Source organism: Trachinotus anak, unplaced genomic scaffold (genome assembly GCF_046630095.1).
Source record: "Trachinotus anak isolate AG129_WGS33_773 ecotype Australia unplaced genomic scaffold, CSIRO_AGI_Tana_v1 ptg000004l, whole genome shotgun sequence".
Lineage (NCBI taxonomy): Eukaryota > Metazoa > Chordata > Actinopteri > Carangiformes > Carangidae > Trachinotus > Trachinotus anak.
This window is the reverse complement of record NW_027273855.1, coordinates 14957498-14977018: the sequence shown is the minus strand read 5'-3', so window position 1 is coordinate 14977018 and position 19521 is coordinate 14957498. Positions and strand designations below refer to the sequence as shown.

Here is a 19521-nt window from a genome sequence, read left to right as displayed (position 1 = left end):
ATATGTGATTTATATAAAGCATATATATGCACCATGGATACACACCGTAATCTGAAACTTAATTATCAGTGTGTCCATTACCTAGAGCTGGGACAGAAGGTCAAGTCGCTCTTTGTACTTCTATAGTGTGTCTATCCACCTGCCCAAGAGGCAAAACAGTTTTTTTTTAATAAACACATTAAAAATGCCTGAAAAACAAACAATAACTTAAGCAATTGATTTATCATATTAATTAAAAGTGTAATCAAAAACATCCCTTGTATTTCTCATCTTTCAAAGCATGAATGGAGCTTTTCTTACAATGAGAACATTTTGTGTAACCAGCACCTACAAAAATAATTTCACTGGTACATCTCTCCATTCATATATCACAGCAGTACATTAATCAGGCCTGACGAGGGATTGTCAGCTCCTGTAGCTGCTCTGCCAACATACACTCCTGTCATTGACAGTGCATCTACAGGGATTGTATTTTTGTTTAAAAAAAAACACACACACAAAAAACCTTGAACTGCACTGCTTGGAAACTGTCAACACATTGTACAATGAGTACAGAATTCATTCATTGTCTACAATCCATGACACTGTCACTGCCACAACAGCTGCTTTTGCTTCCATAGCAGTAATTTTAGGTACTGGCAGCTTTATTGGCTCAGCATAACTCAGGAATGTGTCAAATGACAAAGAATCCAAACATGGCAGCTCATTCAGTCTAATGAAAGAGGCTCACTCAACATATATGATGAAAACAATTATCCACCTTCCGAATGTGAATGTGTGCCCACACACCTTCACAGTGGCATTTGGTAATGGCTTCACCTGGCTTACTGCGCAGTGATATGAATCACACAAAAGCAATGTCTCAGTCGCTCTTAATATATACTGGATTTAGTAGATCTACAGACTGAGATCATTCAAAGAGTAACTTGTAATTGTATAAATTCTTAGTTTTACATCTGTTTCCTATGTAATGGATGTGTATGGCAAAAACTCTCTAGGTTTTGAGCTGAAATTTTGGCCATCTACACATCACCCAGTGATGTTTCTGGTGGGCTTTACATACAAACATAATGTCTGTGGATGTCTCATCTAACTGCTGTGGGAAAGGCATCAAGCCTGGTGACATAGTTCCTACTTGCAGTTTTGTTTGTGGCAAAATACAAAGAATAGAGCTTGACTGATGGTGCCTCCCATTGGGCAGAAAATAGTCTCACTCTCTGGTCCTTCAAATGTCAGCATTCGCAAAGATGGTATGCAGGTGGTCAACACTCAAAGTTATCTCTATGCAAAAGCACTGTACGCACTTGTTATGCCTCAGCAAGTTATTGTAGCATGTCTGTAGTGGTTCCATTAAATTAACAGATTTTAATACAAAATTTTGCTGTTATAAATGTTGATGCGATTGCTTAGAAAATGCTTAGAAAATTTTATATGGACCATGTTAACATTTGACTTTAACACCATGGGCTAAACCATTTACATATTTACAGTGATGACTGAAAGAAGATTTGGTTCAGTTTTCATTACAATGCTTTTACATTTCCAAAGGTTGCCAATACTGTAAACAGTATATATTTGTGTGTGCCTGTGAGTGTGTGTGTGTGTGTGTGTGTGTGTGTGTGTGTGTGTGAGAGAGAGAGAGAGAGAGAGAGGGGGGCCCCCAGTGGTAGGAATGACATTTGAAAGAAGCACCCCGCTGGGACCAAGAGAACTATCTCAGTGTTTTGTGTGCATCAGCGAGACCACAGAAACACAGACAGACACACACAAACACACAAACACACACACACACACACACGCACACACAGTTCCTGATTATACAGAGTCGGGGCAATCTGTCCATCTGTTAGTCTGTTAGTAGCACATCATCCTTAGTAAATGGGGTTAACAGCCACTGCTGTGTTAAGAGAGGCAGAGGTAACAAGTCCTCATGCCATGACAAGGTATGGGAGGGATCTTAGAGAGGAAGAGACACATCGACAGAGAGAGACAGGCGAAGAGAGGGAGAACACATTATAGAAAGTGTAAAAATTCTCTGATTTAGGGCTTGTGATTGAGGATAATGGTCTGCTACCCTGCTGAGTTTGCTGTGCGGAGCTGAGAGCAAGAGAGAGCAGAGGAAAAATGATGTGCTGGAGTGGCTAAGAGAGATTGAGAAAAGGAGGGGTCATTTCTGAAACAGCGGTAGGACGAGGTGAAATAGATGAAGAAGATGAGGAGAAGGCGAAAGACAAGGAGAAGGGAGGAGAGCAGAAATGAATGGATGAAGTGTGAAAAAGAGAATGCAAGGAATGCAGACGCCAGTGATGAAACAGAAAGAGGGTTGCAGTCTCACCTAGTAAAACTGAACAGGATGATTTTTTTTAAGCGTAGCTTAGCATTATTAGTCTTCACACACATTCACACACTGTGAGGCGGACCATTGTGAGATTTTATATATACATAAATGCACACACATTGATGAAATAATAATAGTGTGTGTGTGTGTGTGTGTGTAATGCTCAATTTAGCAGAGTATTTATCAGAGTTTATTGGAGTCTGTACTCCCTGCTTGACTGACTATTTGGCAGATAATTATTAACATCTTAACATCTTAGCACAACACAGTCTCAATCTGTTGACACCTCTATATTATTATATATTTACATCTATAGCTGTATTACAGATCTAGTAAAAACTGATCATAGATTTTTAGGCAATCTGGCCAAAAACATCATATAACAACATCACATAAAGCCTGAATGGTCCCTTAGCTCACCACCAAAAGCAACAGTAATGTGAATCTAGTTTTCTTCACGTATAACTTCACTGGTTATCAACTGGCCACAGTTATCAATAGATAGTTATCAATAGATAACTGTGGGTTTATCTATTCAGCTCATGTGAAACCGGTTCATGAGAAAGACGCAGAGTTGTTAATTACAAGTGACATGATAATATGATATGAGCTAAAACTGTGATATCCGCAGGTGAATTTCATTAGACTGACAACAAAAAGTGACATTCAATAAGGTGAAATGGACTGAGTATAATTCAATTACTTTATATAGCACCAAATCATAACAGTTATGTCAAGGCATTTTTTTATAAAGAGCACATCTAAACTGTACTCTTTATAATATTGATAACAACAGTTCCCACCATCAGCAAGCACTTGCCAACACTAGCAAGGAAAAACTTCCTTTTAAGTGGCAGAAACCTCAAGCAGAACCAGACTCCGGGTGGGCGGCTATCTGCCCCGCCCGGTTGGGTTGAGAGAGAGATTGAGAGATGATAAGATGAGAATAATAATAATAATAATAATAATAATAATAATAATAATAATAATAATAATAATAGTTGTAACAGGTGTTGAACAGGATCATGGGGGCAGTAGGTGGCGGCAGTTGCAGATTCAGCTCTGAAGGCAGAAAGACCTTCAATGCAACAAAAGGAGAGAGGGGAGAAAGCACAAAACTGCAAAAGAGAGAAAGAGATAGCAGGAGGGTGGGAGGGGACAGGAAAGAGAAAGAGAGAGAAAGAAAGGGAGAGGAAAGAGAGGGAGGCACACAGCATGGATGCTCATGTGCTTGAGAAAGGAATGATGCAGTTTTTTCATAAAGTTTACAGTAATAACTTAAGTATATCTCATTGGCAGGACAACAGGAACTGTACTGTATACACTGGGTTTAACTGATTTTTTTTAACAATGAGGCTGACCCACCAGTGGTAAAATGGTCGCAGGTACACAGCCTGAAGCTGTGAAAGAATGAGGAGCTAACTGAAAGTTTAGGTGTAAAGATGAGCTTTAAGTTTGGATTTTTGCCTCAACGGAGTCAGACAGCCTGATGTCAGCAGGGAGTTTGATCCAGTGGATGGAAACAGAAAAAGGCTCTGCTGCCAGCAGACGTCTTTTCAATTCTGGGGACAGCGGGAGCAATAAATTATGGGATCAGAGAACATTACACGTCATTAAAAGCACCTTAAAGTCTGATCTGACATGGACCGATGAAGGGAGGCTAAAATTGGTGTAATATGGTCAAAACTGTATTTGGTTAAAATTCTAGCTGCAGTTATATGACCCATTAGAATACTTTTATTACAAGCACATGGTAGGTCAGAAAAGAGTTAAAATAATCAAGTCTCAATTAAACCATTGGGAATCAGACAGTTGCCGAGTGTCTGTTACTTGACCAAAGCGGTGTCAATGTTGAGCTGGGTCAATGACCAGCATCTCAGTTGACAAGTTGTCAGCCCTTGTAAGCACATACAGCTGAGTATCATCAGCGTAAGTGTGAAAATTATTTCCACGACTGCAAATAATTTGGTAGAGGTGAAATATATCGAAAGAAAAGCTGAGGATCAAGAATCTCCAAATTTCACCTCTGAATATGTTGATATAGTATTATTATAGGAGACACACTATGTTCTGTCAAAAAGTAGGACTTCAGTATAATCACTTAGCTAGAATAGAAACACTAGAAATAATTGCCCAATATTTAAGTAAGACTATGGATTCTTTTGCTTTTCTGTCTGATGATAAAAATGATGAGTATGTGACGTACATAAAAATAAAGTTAAAAGCAATGTCAGACTGTTCCTGCTGCCAAAGCAGAGAGAAGAGGAGAGGAGAGAGGAGGAGAGAGGCGGAGAGATGTAGTTAATGTCTGATGAGATCTATCTGACTGAACTGATGCGTTTATAATCATGGGAAATATCTAAGATTGTGTGGATTATTTTTTCTAATAAAAGACATCAGAGGGTGTAGATTTTATTTCCAGTTATTATCACAAAGTCTCCTCATGTTATTACGAGCAGCAGCAGTGATAGAGGAAGGGTGTAAAAACATTACACTGTCAGGAATCCTTATGGGAAACATCATTTATTTAGCCTAGTTTAAGAGTGGTAAACTCTCCATTCATTTGTTAGAAGCTCTGTTTTTAAAACCAGAGTGGAAACAATTCAACTGATCTCTAAAATTATCTATTGCTCTGTATTATGTCACTTCATTGTAATTTTTTTTCCTCATTTCTGGATCCTGTAGGAATGATGAGTCGGTTTTTCCAGTGATCAGATTGGTCAGTAACAATCGGTCCAAGCCATTGACAGGTTTTGATCTGATCCTCTGAAGTCAACCCTCTCCGGAGCAGGTCAGCTGTGGAGCATGAGTTGCCATGGTGATCTACACCAGTAACTATGGTGATCTACTCCAGTTAACAGTGAGCCAGCTTCGCGATACCAGAAAACCAGAGTTAATCCCGATGATGGAAACTGGATAACACACTAATCTTACTTTGTGGTACATGCCCCTGGTGTGTATTTGTGGTCTGTTTACAGCAACATTGCCAACATCAACAGCAACTCTCTGCTCTGCAAGAAACTCAGACAGGGTATCACATCCTGACTATCGCGTGATAGTCTATTGCTTGATGCCAATAATGCCACTAACTCTATAAGTGAGAATGATCGGGGAAGGAAGTGATTGTGAACCAGGGACAAAAGCAAACAACTGGGTCCATGTTTTCTGTCTTTACCCTGCTTACTTTTTGAATTTTAAATCAAACCACTCCTGATGTGAAGCTGCACTCCAACATCCTCTTGTGGGAACATGTCAAACCATTGAAAGAAAATTAGAGTTTGAAATTATGTGCTGTCTCCAGGAGCCTTCCATAATGCTTTCTATTTTGTCATTGACAACCAGAGAGGTTTGCCGCAACAAATATCCCAGAGATACTTCGAATGCTTCTTAAATATATTCAATACATTCAACACAAATCCACCCCAGACAGTATTGTTCTGGGAGTTGAAAAGTGGAACATATTGAGGTTGATGTTGAGGGAGAGTCAACAAGAGGATTTCACAGTATGAGCCTGAGGAGAGTGAATACTGCCAGTTTCCATCTTATGAAATGTGACATCGGTATTGTTAACAAGGCATTTTCAACACTTTGAGCTCAGCATCTTTTTAAAAAAGTGTCCAATAAACGAGTTGGCCCTGGGATGTGTTTTAACAATTTTTATTTGTTTAACACTTAAAGGGCCATTTAGTGAATTGAAACTACAGCCAGACCTTAGGCAGGATGACCACCAAAGCCAGAGTTAGAAAAACAAACAAAAAAACAAACAAAACATGAATAGCAGCAATGAAAACAATTATGATAATCACACAGTTTTGCTCAGTGGGGCCTCAGTTTCCCATGTCTTCCTTTCTCCTGCCGGAGCAACTACAGCACACAGACAGTGATTTTTTTAAAACCATTTCTACTGCCTGGCAGCAGCAGTGGTTTTAAAGTTATCGAATGAACTTTTCAGAGAAACGGCTTAAACAGGCAACAATTCAGCTGCAAATTAGTCAGGTTAAAATAAAGCAAGACAGTCTGTTGTAGATATCTACATATCAAGCAGTGCCAAAATAATCACTCAACCATCCTGTCATATGGCTCCAGCTCATATTTATTTTACCATGTGCTCCATACTGAAGAAATTTACTGCCACCTGTTAACATTAATATGTGTAATCAAGCTTTAATGAACTTTTACATTCCTATAATAAAAATCTCACCCCCGCCTCCTCGTTACCCTGCTGCTCCTGCTCAGCTCAGTGCACTGCTGCGGTTACTAATGCTGGGTCAATTATTACTGCAGGTGCTGAGCCTAAAGATGGGCCGGGGGGTGTGTGTATGTCAGGGGGGCTGTGGGTGAAGGTGTTTACTCTGTTTGTTGATTTTCCTGAGCTGTGTATCTGCCAACAGGGTTGTCAAGCCAAGATGAAAAAAACAAGTCAATCTGGGTGATGCAAAGACAGAGAGAGGGCAAGAGGCAAAACAAGAGGTAGCTTATTATTATCAAACGAAAGTAAAGTTCTGAAGGCCATCAGCAGCTGCATTAGGCTACAATGTGTTCTTTGACCCACAGTATGAGTTTTGCTGATGATGGTCCTTTGACTGAATGTTCACTTTTATTCACATTTTTCTCTGTTTACATAATATTATGTATTTGTAAATGAAATGTTGGTGAAAATGTGAAACAATTAGTCTTTTTTTGATGAAACCCACAGGCATGGCTGTTGACTGTTGTGGTGGTCAGACAACAAAAGACATTTGAGTATGTTGAGCTTCAGGGAACAACAATGGCCTTTCTCATATTTTCTGACATTTTATATGCAAAAAAAATCAATAAATTATTACACAGAATAATTGTCAGATGCATGGATAATGAAAATAATTGTGGATTGCAGCCTTACAGTATTACTGTGATGGATTAATACTACCTTGCCTGAGGTTTTGTTTGTTTATTGCTTGAAAGACAGAAAGAATTTGAAGCTATGTGATAAAACAAAACTTTACTACAAATGAGCACAATATAAATCAGAACAATAAAGGCCCTAACACTTAAAAAATAAACCAAAAAGATTATATGGACCCAGATTAAAAGGAGTAAATCTGGGGCTTTTGGGGCCCCTTCGGATGTGGGGCCCCGAGCAGTTGCTTGCTTTGCCTGGTTGACGATCAGCAAAATTGATGTAGTCCGTCCTCTGGGGTTGATGAAAAAATAGAGAAAATGTTGCGACTAACTAACCCCTTAATTGTCTTGTGTACAAACTTGATCATTTGGCCTGAAGCCAGCGTTTGAGTAAAGGTCATGTAACAATCAAAATGGACACAGATCCTTTGGGGATCATATAAATGTGTCTGGAGTGTGTCAATAGAGAAAAGGTTGAGGGGTCACTGCGGTCAGTAAGGTTTGTCCTCCAGAGACTATTCATGTCCACAACTAATTTCACAGTATTCCAGGCAGTAAATAAAGTACTATGAGTGTTTCACCACTGGACCTGAGGCTGGTCCCAAAGGAAAGCTCCAAAATGTGAAGTTCTTATCTTCTGGTAACAATAAATTTCACAAAAATCTCCCCAATACATTTCAAACCTTGTATACAAATAGAACCTTTTGCTGATAGTGACGCTAAACAAAAGGTTAGGTGTTCACCAAAATCACTGGGAATAAACTCTCTGGGGGCCACAAATGTTTTCACCAAATTTCATGGCAATCTGTCCAGTAGTTGTTGGGATATCTTTTGTTGGATTGATGGACTGGCATATGGACAGATCAGTCAGCCAGCATCACTGTCCTTTGGCCCCACTAACGCAGCCAAGAGGGAAATCAGAGGACATGAAAGAACGACGAGAAACAGACACACAGTGGGTGACATATTACAATGTGCTTTTCACTGAGATATTAATTGGACTGGGCTTTGCTGGATTGTTGCTTTGTCTTTTTCTAATTAATGGAGCAACTTAAGAACTTTTCAAATCTCTGTTAGTCTGTTTAACATATTCATACTGGGTCTTTCAGTTTGGCTTTCCTCACTTTTAAATACTCTTAAGACAGAGCAGAGTCATTGTTTGCTGCTTTAGTTTTCATTGCCATGCAGTGTGCACCCTTTGTTGTATTGTGGGCGGACTCTTTTGTAATGGAAATAGCAGTAACTTCCAACAACTGAGTGAAAAGCAAAAACACTCAAATCAGACTTTGACTTTCACTAACCTAAGTCTAAACATAGTACTGTACATACACTCACAAACATACACTACATGCAAAGTCAAGCATATCTGAGCAAATGAACAAACACACTTTGGACATGCTACATGTAAACTATCACACATAGGCGCGCACACACACACGCACACACTATATTCTTGCACACAGTGCTCCTGACAAGGCTTATTGTTTGTCCTTGACATTTTCATGTATTTGAAGAAAGGCTGGTATGAAAGGGCCATGTGTTGACATCACAAATCTTCAAAAGTAGAGTGATTTCTTTGTTCCCTCGCTCTTAGCTGACTCAAGGGACTTCTGTGCTTGGGGTGGACTTGTTGTTAATTAACCACATTGCTGTCTGATTGAAGTCTGTGTATATAGAAGTACACACAGAATAATCGCTATAGAAGTGAAGGAGCTTCCCACATCCAGCGTTCACCAGTATTGCAGCTAATTATCACTTGTAATTCTATACAGTACAAACAGATCAGTATATTTTAATATAGACATTGGTTGTTTTTCTCTCTTTCACTTAACAAGTTACTATTTTATTCCCTGTGTATTGCGGATGAGCAACAGGAAATATGTATTTTCTGTACTGATCGTCTTAGTGAAGGAATAGCAGCAGCCATGCAATAAAAAAATGGGACTTACAGATTTCCTAATTTTAGAAGTCTGTGTGTGTGAGTGTCTGTAAGCTAAAATGTGTATTTTTACATTAGAACATAGGTTTTGTTCGTGTTTGTGCACACATCAAAGCATAAATAAAGCAAAAGAATATATCAAATGCTGAATATTATGACATTTCTGATTTTAAAATACTTCTTTTTAGGCCCTGGCCTATCTGATAATAGCTCAAGGTTGCTTCATTATTCAGCATGACATCATGTTCATGCTGTCTTTTTGTGTTTGGAGAAGGAGGTGTTATTTTGCACTAGACTTTCAACAGTGGTTGACACACCTGTTCCACCAAAGTATATTTATTTCTTTTTTCTCAATCCTTTCTTGATAATTTCAGTTATTTTGTGTTAACTGTGTAAACTGCTGTTCAACACCAGGCCAATCTGAATCGCTCAAAAAAAAAAACAACAACAAAAAAACCAATCTGAGGGCAGTGATTTAGAGGTCTAGGACAAAGCTTACCTGACATGTCTGTCCGTCTACTGGCATACTTTTTATATTCAAAATGAGATCACATGTTGGATTAAAAGCTGATGCTAAGTGTAAAAAGAGCAGCACCACTGCTACCCTGGTGTACTGAACTGTGCGTGTGTCTTTCTCTTTCACAGTGCATGTGAAGGCAGGGACGTGTGAGGTGATCGCTGCCCATCGCTGCTGCAACAAGAACAAGATTGAGGAGAGATCTCAGACTGTCAAATGTTCCTGCTTCCCTGGACAGGTGGCTGGCACCACTCGGGCCATGCCATCCTGTGTTGATGGTATGCACCACTGTTTCTATGTGTGCATTTAGTATGCATGTGCACACTCAGACTGTCAGAACAACACCTTTTTTTTTATTGTGTTTTTAAGTATGTTTCATGGTTTTTATTGTTTTCATGCTAATCAGTCATTTTCTGTGAATAATAATAGATTATTGTGTTAGTTCAGGCAGCGCACTGAAGTCTCACATGCATTAGCCGAGTAGTCTGCTAGGGGTGTAAGGATTAATCTTTACATACAAATTTGCAATATGAGAATCACAGATTCGGCTTTGTTGATATGAAACCAATGTAAATTCTGTATGCAAATTTAGCTTGCTACATTCCCCAATCACATAGCCGCCTGCTTCAAGCTATCCAAATCATTCACACACTGAAAAAAATGTATCATAAAATATGATGGTAGCACACAGATCAATACTAGTTTATGTCGGCCATGTGTACTGAGTAAAGTAACTGACATCAGGCAACAACAGGAAAACATGAGTAATGCTCGAGTTAGAACCTAATGCTGCCTCCAAACTCACCCCTAACTCCTCCCACTTACCAAAGCCATGATGAGCTGTTTTATTTACAGGGACATGGGACCAGACAGTGTTATTGAAAATACAAAATCCAGAAGGATGAGCACCTTTATGACTAAAAATTTATCCAGTATATCACTGCTCATGTTTACTGTTGGTGTGATAGTAGAGATATCCTAATTTTCTGAGAAAATAATTGATTTGCTATAGTAACATTTTTTTATCAAAATGTAAAAATGTGTGGTCCTAATTGACAAAAATCAAACTGTTTCAAATTGGCTTTGATCACACAGTATCATGTATTGTATTGTTTTAAATTTATCATTCAATCGCTTTCAATTGTATTTTGATACTTATCAAATTGTCTGAGGGGGAGAGATACACACCCACCCGCGTCCACTGCTTTATTCACGCTTTAATCACTGGCTCAGTCTTTAGCTGTTTGACTATCAGCTGACTGCAGATGCACAGTACAGCTATTATAACTAGATTCTCTTCACTCTTACTCTGCTGACATGCGGCCTCCACCACCCCAGCCTCTGTCTTACATGCTATAATTTTTTGCTCCTCCTGATTTAACTAAGGTTTAATGGATCTGTATGTATTTTTTAGGGGGCAGGGGATTAGTTCTCCCAGCACAGGCCGCTGCTGCTCGAATTCTTTGAGAGGTCCCTCAAAGAGCAGAGCCATTTGCTATAAATGGTCAACTCACTCACTTAAGTGTCTGTCTGAAATATAATTGATTCTCTCTCCTCAGTCCTGATGAAGTAGTTCTTACAAATGTGGAGCTCAAAAATCATAGCTAAGTGTTATTTGACCCTGAGTTCCTGGTGAAATATATCACTGCACCATACTGCATACATTAGTCTGTGTTAAACATGTGTTCTGGTGTGTGCTTCTGTCTACCGAAAATATATGATATATGACTGAAGTCAACTTTGATTTAACAGTGAAGACATGGATGTCAATACTCTCTTGGCAGTATTTCTGTGTGCTGGTGGCCAACATACTGTAGCCACTAAACAAAAATGCGTGAAACAGAACCAGACAAACTGAGGGACTCCTGTCCCTCCTTTTCTGCTGAACACTGTTTCCTGCTGGTAATTTCAGAAGCCTGATAAATAATAAACACAGCCTCTGTCCATTATATTTTTATGACGAATTCAGAGGAATTACAAAGATGATGAATGGCAACTACAATCAGTTTAAAAATAATGAAATGCCTACTCTGGCTATTACCTAAATAAAATGTAAAGGTATAAGAAACAGAAATCCAAACAGTAAAGTAATCTCTGCTTCACAGCCAAGCAACTAATTCCAATTATGCACATAAAAATTGAATATAACATATTCTAATATAACATAACTACTTCTTAACTGAGAGGAATAATAGGAAAAATACTCTCAGGTGTTCCTGCTATTATATTTACCACTTCAGTCAATGTTATGTGAAGATAAAAGCTCTGCCAACATGAGTCCTGATAACAAATATTATAATCTGCAGAAAGTGTTATCTTTCTGGAGCTGCTTTGTTGATAACGAATGAAAGGTTGATTCTGTAGACCCAAATGTTTATTTAGGCTTTTACACATAAATGAGCTTTGTTTCACAGTAGTGCTGACAATTTGAAGCTACAAAATTTACCCAGGATATATAACAGGCTATTGTTCCTGTGTCCATAGAATCAGTAATGCGAGCACCTGCTGCAGCTATGACAAGTGGCACTTGATGAATTCACAGACTGCACTCACTGCGCCAAATGAGCCTCAGATTGGTCTTAATTAGAACTTAATGAGACACATAAAGTACACTTCACACGACCCCAAATTTTAGGTGTAGACAGGGAAAGAATAAAGGTATTTACAAATTACTTAACCACCACAGATGTAACTGAACAGTTCAATGAACACGTGTCGATCATTGCCTAAGATTAACCACAAATTTACTGAATGTTTGTTGTTTACTCTGGGTTTATCTAGCGTGTATTACAGTGTTAGCAGTGGAGGACAATAGTCTCAGAGAAAACAGCACTTTAATGCATTGTAAATGTTCATGGCCCTTTCTACTTGGAAAGGGTTTATTAACCATGAAACTGTTGAATTGTCTGCTGGCATTACATCAACACTGATCTGACACAAATTCTGACAGACCACACGATGATGACTTGATGAGAGTCTTTGTAAGCTTTGTATACTGGGATTTCCCTGTTCAAAATGGCTAACATGTATGCAAAGTCTAATCATTAAGAAATCCTTTGAAAAGTTCTCAGACATTACAACAAAGTTGGACTGTTCACACAAAATATCTCTCTCAGAAAGCGTCACTAATCCCCTGGGAATTATGCCACTGAATACAGACTCTTTATTGACTTAGTATTTGGTTACTAAGTTGGAAAGACAATTACTTCAAATCGTACATGCTAAACCTTCAATTACCTGGTAACTCACTGTGGCAAATACCCAGTCTTTAGAGTGACTGGTGGAGAAAGATTTTTCATATATTCAAATTCTTTTTTTATGTTTCAGCTCTGGTGATATTTTAGCATCTTCTTGTTTTGCAAACAAATCTACTTGAAACCCTAAAAGATCACTACATTTCCCAGCTCTCTCATGCATATCTTGTTGGCTCCACAGTGGTGCGGTGGTCAGTGCTGTCACCTCACAGCAAGAAGGTTCTGGGTTCAAACCCAGGGCCTGGGGCCTTTCTGTGTGAAGTTTGCATGTTCTCCCCGTGTCTGTGTGGGTTCCCTCCAAGTACACAGGCTTCCTCCCACAGTCCAAAGACATGCATGGTAAATTGGTGACTCTAAATTGCCCGTGGGGGTGAATGGTTATTTGTCTCTATATGTCAGCCCTGTGATAGAGGGTGTACACCGCCCTCGCCCTATGTCAGCTGGGATTGGCTCCAGCCCCCGTGACCTGGTTCGGATAAGCCTTATAGATAATGGATGGATGGATGAATTGAAAATGTATTTATGCACTTTACAATTAACATGACCCTTGTGCCCATTAAACCCACGCCTACAGTAATAATCTACAGTTAACCAATTATCTAAAAACAGAACAGAAAATAACAAATTTTTCTTTACTGCTGAAATGTTTTCAGAATATTTTCTTTAGGGTTAAAATTCAATTTCATATTCCCCTGAAGGTTAAAAGGAGTTGGGAATGAAAAAATAAAACTTAAAAATAATGTGTGGCATTCTGGATTTCCATATTGGGCACTTTAAGTCCAACAGATCATATAGATTTAACAATAGAGGGTTGTAATATTGTATGTTTAGATACAGTTTAGTTGATTGTCTTATTGTGTCTGTTTAGTGTCTTTCAGTCACTGACTGATCAATGGACTGTATGTAAGGGAACTCGATTTAAAGCAAGACATCTTAAATGTTTGGTGAAAACAGCATTGTGTACTTGAAAAGAGTTGTGCGACGTATTCTAATTTTGATGGACCTGAAGTGAAACTCACAGCCATCCGCACCTCATTGTGTGTGTGTTCTCAAAGTTAGAAATCATTATTGGTTTTTCCCAAGATCTTTGAGGTCATCATAACCATGCTGTTGGTGTATTGACAAAAGCAAAGTGCAGCAGAGTGCCATGGAAACAGACTTTGTGAATTAATCATGACACAGATGAAGTGTGTGACTTGAACGTCAGATCTGTGTGAACTAATGGGGAGACTTTAACGTTCCTCAAATTAAGACATGAAACAAACAGAAAGGAGAAGAAATGCCCTATTTTCATCACATTTTCCCACATTGTTTTTGTTTGTTTCTGATTTGACTGGTAGGCTACTTTTTAAATTACATTATCTCTTTGCATCCTCTTCTTCTGCTCAACTGGAAAATTAAGGCCACCAACTGTTATCTCAATGCGTCCAACTCCTAATATTAGCATAATGGTAATAGATGGAAACACACAATAAATCACATTTTCTTTTTCTGATTTTCTGGAATTAATTTAAAATTTCCAGGCTGTTCGGATTGAAAATTTGTCCAGGAAAAGCTTGGTCTCAAAATTCACAGATATATAGTCTGGAAACCCATGAAAGCGCTGAATAAAAACATGCCTATAAACATTGAGTCATGTCTTTACCAAACTAAATATCTGCTTCCCTGTCTCTGTCTTCTTCCAGCCTCCATTGTAGCCCAGAAGTGGTGGTGTCAGATGCAGCCATGTATGGAAGGTGAGGAGTGTAAGGTTCTCCCAGACCTCACAGGATGGAGCTGCAGCACAGGCAACAAAGTCAAGACCACAAAGGTCGGTGTGCACATAATCTCTCCCTCTTCTGAATTTTTATTTCCCTCTCTCTCTCTCACACAATCTTCCCATCCCTCCTATATACACATGCATGCACACACATGGTCAGACACCACTGAGTGACCCACTTCTACCTCCATCATGTTAGATCTCTGTCTTCTCTCCTTCTCCTCTCTGTCTTATTAGTTTCTATCCCCATTTCTTTCTCCTTTTCACCCCATATCATTCTTTTTTCTCACCCAATTTCTCTCCTTACTTTCTCCTCCCGCCCCATCTTGGATCTAACATCAAACAGTCTCTGAAGAAAAACAAGGCCAACAGGAACAAGGCAAATAACACACACACACACACACACACACACACAAAAACAGAGAACACCACAATTCCCTTCACTCCCACTTGCCCTGCTTCCCTGCGTCTGACTGGCATGCCATCTGACTCGATGCAAAAACAACTCACCACATTGAATACACTAGAGTGGTAATTGTCCTCAGATAGTTTTCATGCTCCGATTCGTCCATAATACACTATGTGCAGTTTGTGCATGTGTGAAGTCTTTTTTTTCCCCCTATATTTTCTCAATTTTTCCACACTGCCCCATTTGTCTTTGTCTTTATGTGTGTGTATAACATATCTTTATGCTCAGGTCCACTGGCACCTGTTGGCTTCCCTGCATTGTATCCTGAGAAGACTCTTAACTGTCTGTCATTGGAGGATTTGTGTGAGACTCACCTCCTGTCACTGTATGCTGTTTCTAACCTCCATCCGTCTCTCTGCCTTCTCACCTTCCATTATTCATGGCTGGGTGCAGACCTTTGTTTTCTGCCTAAATAATTGATCGAAGGCGTGGTCAGAGAAGGGAGAGTGCATCTCCTTCGGTGAAAGACAGGGATAAGAAAAGCTTAAGATGGACATGGTCTCTTCTCTCTTTCCCACTCTCTCTTTCTCTAAAACACTCAGACATAGTTGTCTCTGTGGCTGAGGCTGATTAAAAATTCCTTCCCTATTTTTTCCTCTGCTCACCTCTCACCTAGCAAAGTGGATCTCCCCCTCAAGTTACACTCTTTCTTCCTCAACAGCTCCTCCTCTTATTCTCACCCCAAAATAGTTTACTGTTGTGCTGGGCCAAGCTCAAATTGTGTTAGGCTGCTCATAGGTGTAACTGAACTTTCCCATTTTATTGCCCAATATGACAGAGACAGAAAGAGAGACAGGTAGAAAATGAAAAAAGTGGTCTTAGAGTATGTAATGGGCATAAGTGAAGAGGGAGACACATGAGAGGTGATCCAAAATGAGAGTTATGTAATTTCTGTATATGTGAATGCTTTTAGGAAGGTGCTTGAAATATCTGATCTCATGCATTTAGATCTATCAACCCCAAAGTGTGCATCTATAATTTCCTCAACAAGATCAAAGTTAACCAGTTTCAGCCAGGCATCGCTTTATCATTGACTCTGTCGTAGTTTAAAAGAGCACAAATATTTGCTGTCTCTTGCATTCAGGTCTTTGATCAATGATCTGTGTGTGCTTGTGCGTTTCTGTTGTGTGTACACTATTGGAGCATGTTCGCTGATGTGTTTGCCTGATGATGAAAAGAGTGATGTTTTTTTCCTCCTCTGATGTGGTACGCTGAGGTCAAGATGCGCAGGCATCCAGATCAATAGCATCGAATGTTCTCTTATAGTCCCATTATGACCCACTCGTAAATTGAAATTGACGATGGAGTGCAAGAGGATGGGAGGATGAGAGAGACACGGAGTGAGAGACGCACGCACACACACACACATGAAAAGCAGCAAAAAGCAAGAGAGAGGCAGGTGGAGATGGACGAGAAAGGAAAAATAACAGGCAGAAAGTGGAGAGGAAGGGCTGAAGTCAGAGGTGATAAAAGAATAAAGAAAACACTTGAAAACATGAATATTGGAACTGGTCAGCTGACAAGGAGTTCATGTTACACAGAGCAGAAAAAAACACAAAAGAGGGCTTGGCACTCTCCATCCTTCCTCTCATCCCTGGCAGGGAGCAAAGGAAAGGAGGAGAGGGGGAGGGCAGGAGGAGGAGAAAGGGAGGGGATAGAAGACAGCTCGATCAATGCCAAATAATATCATATGGATGAACAGACAGACACGGCTGGGCTGCCAAGCCACTGAGCTGTCATAGACTGCAAAGCAAGTGTGCGCATTTGCATTGACACCCTTGCAGTCATATACACATATTAACAAACAAATGACAAGAAGGTGTCAGCAGCGCATGTATAGTTTACTTCCTATATAGCCAGCTTACATCAACACTAAACAGATGTGGCAGTCTGCAGGAGCCATGAACCTCTTTAGGCAAGATATTCTGCTAGCACCTTTCTCCTAAACCTATAAAACATTGTGTTTACAGTCTTGTTTTGCAGCTTCTACATTCTTAGAGAATGAGAAAAAAGCAAATCAAAATCAAACAATTTAAGTAATAACTTTCCATAATTTTCTCTTGTGTGACTAAGTGAGTCATAAAGAGTGTGTGTAATGTAGGAGTGAAGGGGACATCTGCCTTGTGGCCATATGAGTAGCCACTACTGTGGACAGTAAGAACTTGTGGAATAAGCAATAGAAAATATGCCACTTGTGGGTCCATAGAGATGACACTCAAACACTGCCTGTGTGTTTTGTTGATATCTAACTACCTAAATCCACTCTCTAATTATGAACACCTAAAGGGACACTGAGTTTGCACCTTAAAGCATAGCAGGCACAGAGATGTGGTGTGAAGCAGTGTGCATGTATAGTGAACTGGCGTGACAACAAACGCCTGCAGACTCTTTGATCAGGCACAGGAGTAGATGCCTGAAGGCAACGGGAGCAGGCCCAGGAAGAGTGGCCTGGAGCCATCGAGAGCAGATACAGTAGAACAGTCTGAGCTGCCAGCTTGGAGGAAAAGCTCCTCTGAGCTCTCACAGCGATGGCTGGCCTTCACACTTTGTTAGCTGGCACCTGGGTCGGACAAAAGACTGACACTCTCAAGAGGAAATACAGGCGGGACAGCATGTTTTGGGGGTTGTGAGGGGAAGCCACAGGGAAACACAATGCGAGAGAAAAGGCATGCAGGAGAGCAGAAAAACAGTCTTGGAGAGTCTGGCCTATTACATGCCCAAGCACTGGCAGTTATACAGCAATTTGTGTCTGTTTGGTCTTTGGCTGGTGGACAAAGTCTCCTAATAGCTTGATACAAACCAAAAGTGAGTGCATGAGCAAAGAAAATGGAAAGATGGACAGATGAGATAAAGAGACCATGTGATTAGATTGGCCGTCTTGACAAACAGACAAAATGACATGGCAGTGGGCCAGACGCTGAGAGTGAGGCATTGTGGGCTGACTGCCACGATTCAAGCTGTCTTGTTTAGTGTCTAGCCAGAGGAGACAGAGACCATGCTAGCCATGTTGTCGGTGCTCCACCAACAAGAATCACTTCCGATTATTTCCAAACAGTGGGCTATGGTGCACCACACTGCATTATTTAAACCTTCAGTTGACATGCACTACCAGCAGTCGCTTTGTACTCCACTCTGTGACCTTTACTGTTTAAGGCTACATCCTGACTTTCTCTGGGAACTATTTTCAGTGACCTACTTCTTTTCTCCCTGTTTCAGGTGACCCGATAGTCCTGTCCATCTCAAAAAGGGAACAGGAGGATGATGGTGGAGGTACTTACACAGCACAATGGACCTTATCGTTGGTGAAGAAATGCACTCAGATGGACTTCAATGAGGAACCAGTAATTGTTTCATTTTTCTGAGGATATCCAAGACATGGCGGCTGAAGAGACAGGACTCTAACACTGCCCGCCATCACCTTTAAAGACAACTGAGTGAGCTTGGTCCTTTAATGCAGAGGACTGCATCACCCACAATCCTTTACTGCTACTGCAAACTTCAAAAAATGAACTATGCCCTTAACAGCACCGGATTAGATGACAAAAAAACAACTTTCTTTACAACAATCTGTATTCTTCATCTCTCTTCTATGGCTTAGTTGTGTTCCATATGCATACTGGGAATAAAGGGGATCTGGATTTTAGACAGCTATCCTGTATTACAAACATCACCACAAAATAAAAAAAATAAAAAATGGGAGTGGATCCAGAATGGCTGCCTCTGGATGACACATTTAAATTTAACTGTGCCACATATGACACACTTGATGCTGTCAAAATGTTTCTCAGATTTGAAACTGAACCTTTTTTTTTCTCCAGATTTCACCTCTGTAATGATGTTTTACTTTAAATAGTTTGTGGCTTACCACATGCCATTTTTTAAAATGGGGAGACAGTTTGTCAGTCTCCTTGTTTCTTTTGTTTTTTGACAAAGGAAAAATCCTTTCAGGGGTGAGGTTAGACTAATACCAAGTAGATGTTATGGTATATTGAAACATGTAAACGTGTAAAAAAAAATGGTCCATGGAATCAATGGGGCTATAAAATAAATTGATGCTCTAATGGTTTTAATATCTGTGTTTTTAAACGCCTGTTAACCGCTATTGAGTACATGTGTCAGTATTATATGAAATGAATAAAACCTTTCAAAAGAAAAGAGAAAAATCTACATTTTGTTTCAGCCCTACAAAGTGATCTTTGTGATGATTCTAATTAAATTAAAGGTCTTTCAGAGGAGTTTTTCAAGTGCTCCATGTCAGGACCCACAGTATAGCATATACTATGCACAAAAATGTAATTATTAAAACTAAAGGGCTGTGCTATTTCACAAAGAATGTATGGAGCTGTAGGCATTGTTGATAACAG

At 39.7% G+C, this 19521-nt stretch overlaps 1 protein-coding gene and 1 long non-coding RNA gene across 2 annotated transcripts in view; one reads left to right on the top strand and one right to left on the bottom strand.

Moving 5' to 3' along the window:
- Positions 1–19320, top strand: part of LOC139620594 (chemokine-like protein TAFA-2) — a 77744-nt gene extending 58424 nt beyond the window's left edge. The window contains exons 3-5 of the mRNA XM_071476289.1: positions 9804–9953; positions 14615–14739; positions 18374–19320. Coding sequence (XP_071332390.1) covers positions 9804–9953; positions 14615–14739; positions 18374–18385 — 287 coding nt within the window. The 3' untranslated portion in view covers positions 18386–19320. The remainder of the gene's footprint in view (positions 1–9803; positions 9954–14614; positions 14740–18373) is intronic.
- The window catches only part of LOC139620595 (uncharacterized), a 217741-nt gene that overhangs the window by 48324 nt on the left and 149896 nt on the right, over positions 1–19521 (bottom strand). The gene's annotated exons all lie outside the window — the stretch shown is intronic.